Source organism: Lonchura striata, chromosome 2 (assembly GCF_050655825.1).
Source record: "Lonchura striata isolate lonStrDom1 chromosome 2, ASM5065582v1, whole genome shotgun sequence".
Lineage (NCBI taxonomy): Eukaryota > Metazoa > Chordata > Aves > Passeriformes > Estrildidae > Lonchura > Lonchura striata.
The window spans coordinates 148,950,791-148,956,790 of NC_140704.1; the positions used below are offsets into that span (position 1 = coordinate 148,950,791).

At 40.2% G+C, this 6,000-nt stretch overlaps 1 protein-coding gene across 2 annotated transcripts in view; it reads left to right on the forward strand.

The window, feature by feature from the left end:
• TG (thyroglobulin) overlaps positions 1-547 on the forward strand; it is a 148,540-nt gene extending 147,993 nt beyond the window's left edge. For both annotated transcript variants that reach the window (XM_077781935.2, XM_085573965.1), the window contains one exon: positions 186-547. In XM_077781935.2, the coding sequence (XP_077638061.2) occupies positions 186-280 (95 nt within the window). In that variant the 3' untranslated portion in view covers positions 281-547. The remainder of the gene's footprint in view (positions 1-185) is intronic.
• Positions 548-6,000: the final 5,453 nt, after the last annotated feature.

A 6,000-nucleotide genomic window follows, 5' to 3' on the forward strand; every position in this document is an offset into this window, starting at 1 on the left:
CATGAGGTGGTCTACCATTACTCTAAAGCATTTTGCAAATGGATTGCCAACTGAAAAAAACAGTTTCCTGAACATTTATAGCTGCATGAAAGGTTTTCAGGAGTGATTGACAAAATATGTGCCTTGTAGCTTGCTGCCACAACTATATGACACCAATTTTAATCTTAATTGTATTGTCTTTTCAGGAAGTGCAAGTGGTGGAGAGCCTGGTGAAACTCCAAGTGAAGTTACCTCTCTGGAGAGCCAGCCCCTGGGGGATGAGGTGTCTTACAGCCGATAGGGAATCACAGGGCTGTGGGGTGGCTTTGCCACACAATTATGAATCCACACATCCATCTCACACCAGATGAACAACCCTTCCTTTAGTTAACTTTCTCAATTCTTTAATTAACTTTCTCAAGTCAATTAGACCTTTCAATAAAGTAGTTGTCAAGAAAATGTATTAATATGGCACAAAAAAAGCACTACAGCTATTGTTTTAAATGAAAAGAGACTGTAATTTGAAAAAAAAAAAAAGTATCAATAAAAGCTGCAAAACCAAGACAAATACACTTGGTCTTTATTTCTTGCAACTACACAAATGCCAGCATATTCTAGTACCACCAGCCAGAAAAGGACATACATTAAAACACTCAGAAGCCCCTCCCTCATTGATGAGGCTCAGATTTGTTAAAAGTCATATCTGTCTTGTCCTTTTTTCTTATTCATCCTCTCATGAGCTGCTGATAGGAGACAGAGCCTGGTTTGGCATTCTGGAGAAAACTAAAGAAGTCTAAAATAGGAAGGAAGAACAATTAAGAAGGGAATCAAGAGTATGCATTGAGTATGTTCACATGAAGTCATGCACATGCTATATTCATGATCCCCTGAAATTATTTGAAGACTATTTGGATAAAGAAGAGTACACAAAAGTGATAATGCAAAGAATATGTTCATTAAAGCTTAGAACATGCCATCCTTGGGACATCTATCTTTTTTAAGAAGAAGGTGGGATACACAATAGTTTTGGAAGCATAAGGAAAATCATAGGATATCTCTAATGACTCTGAAGGTATTTTGGGTTAGGCTATTAATTTATTTCTGGTATCATTTGGCAACAGACAGCCTGCAGTTGACAGTGTATCACACACATGTCCATGAGACCTCACAGAAAGTAAAATCAAGGTTGCCCAGTAGGACACAAATTTCTTGTGCAGTACTGAAATGATTTAGCAAAACAACTAATAAGGTTTTGTTTGCTGCTTGAGCCCTTTGACAGCACATGAGCTCTTAGTGCTGTCTGCTATGTATCCAGGCTTCCAAAGGTTTCACCAAGATAGAAGAAAAAACATGTAACATTCCTAGTTCTTATATTTATATCCTGTTCAATGAACAGTAAAAAGATTGGAAGAAACAAGAAGCTCATTAACTGGTTAAATATAAAAGAGTAAATATGGAGAACTCAAACTCTGTTTTCCATCCTTAGCTATACCTAAACTAGCTAACTATAAAGGGAAAAAAAAACCAAAAAAAACCAAAAAAACAAAAATGAAAACTATTTAAGAGCTTTTTAAAAAGCCCAGATATTAAACATCTATCTCAACAGAGGATGCTTTCTTTGCTGTTACCATAGATACAACAACTCTGGTTCCTTGGGCAAGACTGGTTTTATTTTTGCCCTATTTGAGAACTAACTGTTGGTCACAGCAACTCCAGTATTATTCTGCTACCCATAGAACTGGTAAACAGGGAATGGATTTAAAAGGATTCAGTATTGATTTATGTTAATGAAAGCCAAATATATAATATTTTCACACTCACTATTCAGCTCCACCTTGGGTGCAGAAATGTCCCAGGAATTTGACAAAAACTTTTCATTTTGAGCTAGGAATGCAGCAACTTAGCCTTGTAGGCTCCTAATTCCAGGTTTAACCATCTGGTAGGAGTGGTAGATGGACAGGTCTGACTGGGCTTTTCAGTCATCCCTCCTGAGCTCGACTGCCAACTTGATAAAAGAGACTCTTTAAGTAAAACATCTTTATTTCATGACTGACTGCCTCCCACACACCCTGTTATAGTGGATGCAGCTCTTTAGGCTGCTCTGTCTCACTGCAGATTCCCTAGAAGTGTCTTTTCTATAGCTCATTGTTGGTTTCCTCCTTTAAAAAAGCACTAATATATTCTTCCCCAATTCTCTGCACCCTCCTCTTATGCTAGTCCTGCTCACTCTCCAGGCATCTTTAAACTTGCTTCTGTCAAGGCACATTTTGATGCTGATAAATACAGTCTTATGATCCATTGTGTTCCTGTAATTCCACATTTCCTCATCTTCACACATCTTCCATCCCATATCCTTAAGCTCAAACATCTTTGAATTCTGAGACAATTTTTGCATTAGCACAAGTGATTCAGTCTTTTTGGCTGTGGGTCTCATCACCTTCCTGACTTTACTCTTCTTTCTTATGGGGAACCACACTGTTAGAAATATCTTGGTCAAATACAAGAGGAGATTTAATTAGAAAAGCACACATGTGGATTGACTGACAGAGGTCAGGAAACTTTAGCCTTAGTGATACTGAGAGGCCAAGTCTGCTCCCACATATAATTCCTAGTAAGAAAAATACATTCCCAGACTATTTAGGTCATTGAGCTCTAAACTGAAATACCAAAGACTGCAGTGATCTGGTATTGAAGCAATGCACAGAAGCACAACTAGAGCCATGCTTTCCTCCTTCCTACTGGAAATGGCTATAATTTTTTAAAAGTCTAGCATTCTTTAAAACTTCCTATGAGCACACACACAGACAACTCAAGTTAATGCCATTTAAGTTATTTAATCTGAACTTTTTGAAGACAAGCCATCAGAACCTTTCTGAGTGTATTGCTTTTAATACTTGAATATCTAACCTACAGCATTTTGTGTGATTTTTTTTTCACACAGGAGATATTAGGCAACAGAGGAAAAAATGTGGAGCATTAGAAATATTTTACCATGCAGAGTTGGAAAGAAAACAACTGACTTAATGGTAATGCTGGAATGTTGACTGTTTGCATAAGTACTTGACACATAGAGCTGGAATAACACAGTTGTCATCCTGCTATTACCCACATCATATAATTCCCTTGGCTAAAATTAAGGACTCAGTCTTTCACCATAGCATCACCACAGTCAATGTTGTGTATTACTTGAAAACTCACATTCTCTCATTGCTCCAACTACACTCTATAGCAGTGGCTTATATAGCAGTAATTAGATATTTATGGACCATTGCTCCTCCCTGTGTGACACTGAAAGAAACACAAAGCCAAAGGTCCTTCACATTGTTTTCATTTGGTCTTTGAAACACAGACACCAGCCTGGCTAGGATTTTATATAAGTTTCAGGTGTGAGAGAATTTGGTTAATTGGAAGTACGATAGCCAGGGCTTTCAACTTTTTCTATTTTTTTTTTCTGTTTTTGTATGAGTTTGATCTGGCCCAAATCTGGGGGGTTGCTACTTCCTGCTCCTGCAGATGTGAATCCTCTAGCATGGCTGTGATGATGTTTGCTCCTTCTCTTAGTTTTCCAGTTGCCCGGGGAAGACCCTTTGATTCCAGCACTGGCTAAAACTCGATGAACCTCACTTGAGAGCTCACTGCCCTCAAGGACAATTAAGACAGTTTTGCATCAGAATTCCTGACAAATCTATCCACTCTCTGAGAGGCTGGTGTATGACTGAGTGTGGAGAATGCAGTGTTCCACAGCACAGGTTTTGGATCATTACAAAAGCTATTATTTTCTTTGTTTAAGGAGACCTCCTTTTCCTTCCTGTTGTTATTCTTCATATATTCTGCTATCATGGCCTGAGAGGCAATGCCTCAGGAGTTTATCTTTCCTGTTTCTTACACAATCACTCTATAGGCAGTGTGGTGAGCAGAAGTCAATCTGATAGTATCTTCTAGGCCTCTGATGGGAGTCAGATGAGACTGGATATTTTTAAACATTACAGCTGTTTCTTAAAGCTTACTAAGGAACTCTGTAAGTCAGATCCCACTAACCTGTAGGGAATTTGGATGTCGGGTTCTTATTATGGCTTTGGAAACCCCACCCAACATCTGTGCAATGGTCAGTGCTCATTTTGGAGCCTTTTCTCTTTCATGATGAGCGGATGGCCACAGAAAAAAGCACCATTGCAATTGGCAGCAGTTCATTCACTCACAAGGGGAGAATTTAGCTTATTGTTTAGCTTCCCTGGTTAAGATTGAGATCTTCAGCAAGACAGACCAAAAAGCTTGCTTATTTTTGTTTCATTGAAATAAGACAGTGGCTAGTTTTCAGTGGCAGACAGCAGTTTCATGACCATTATTAGCATACAGGTACTGTCTCACACAGAGAAGTAATGCACACCTCCAATGGGACTCACATATCCCTGTTTTAAATTCAGGAAAGAATTCAGACAAGTCACAATCAGTTTATTGCAGCATTTTATACATACCACTGAAAGCAGTGATCTGCTCTGCATGGGTCAGCTTAAGTGAAACGAGAGCCCAAGTTCAAGAGCAAAGAGACTTGATGTTCTTCTACATTATGTGATCTCAATTGCTCAGATACATCAATTTTAAATAACAGAAGGATGATTTTTCAGTGAAAATCTTTTGTTTAAAAGATTTTGGCTGGATACCTCAAAAACAGGATACCTAGGTAAGGTAAAGCTTTATTCTGGCTCTGAAGAGTTTATTCAGTACTTGTATCCTAAAACATAGGGAATACAAGCATGAGTTTATAGCTGCTCTTTGGAGTGGCAATTCAAAAGTCAATGGTTGGATGCTACCTGGGAGATTCAGCTCTAAAGTAAAGGCCAGTTTAAGGTGAAAGATCACTCAAATAACTAACAACTGACTGCCTGGTTTATCATAAGAAGAGGCCAAAGCAGCATCATTTAAATTCAGCAACTCAGATCAGCCTAAAGTGCAAAGACATTCATGATGGATGTTCATTCAAAATGCTGCCTTGTAGCAGAGTGAGGTGTAGGGCAATTGCACAAGTCAGATCCCGTTTCACAGGGTGTAGATCAGCCTGGGGTGGTGACCAACACCATTTGGTTCAGAAGTAGTAGAGACGTTTCCAGCAATGCTCAGCACAGGGAAGGATGGACCTCAACCTGACTCTTCCTTTCATTCCAAAAGGAAGCAGTCACTTCCCACCATGTGCTGAAGAGATCTCTGTGCCATCTCCCCATTCTCTCCAATTTCACAAAGCCATTTAGGCACTTAACTTAGCACCCTGGGAGCCAGCTAAGCCCAACACCTGCAGTTGTACCCTTCATTATTGTCTGTAACTCCTACAAGAGGTGGGTATGGAATAAGACTTTCAAGAACAGCCAGAGCTGTACCTGACAGCCTGGTTTCTGTGACTCCAAGGCTCTGTTTTTTCACAGTTTCTGTTGCAGCCTCCCAGGCTGTCAGAACTTGTGACTGTGAGATGAAGGTTGAATCACTTGGATATGACGATGCAAGGGCTGCATGCCCACCCAAGGGACTCCTAAAGGATCAGCACTCTCAGGAGACAGGCTCCCATGCCTGTTAAATCTTCACCCTGAAAAACAGTTTCTGGCCCAGCCAACACAGTCAAAAACCCTGTGGCAAGCCTGACTGCTTTCAAAGACAGAAGCTGGCTGGCAGGAGAGAAGGCAAACTCTGACAGATGTGTTTGCTTCAGATCACTTACATGGCAGTTTGCTCCTTCATGACTGGTAATAAACACCTCAACAAGGGCTGAGGCTCTTGCATTTGGCAGAAAAGTTGTGGGCCTGCCTTTCAGTTGATGTCAAAAATGTCATCAGAGCCAGAGGCTGCAAGCTGCACTGATTCAGAGCAGTGGCACTCAGAGTGGTGATTGTGCTCATGAGGGAATGGATTATTCCTTTGCCAAGATGCCACAAGTGCTCCAAAAGGAGCACTCTCTCTGAGAAGCCATTTTTCATCAAGCCCCTCCCCACAACCTTCCACCCTGAAGTCCAGCTGCAGATTTACACCCTTTTT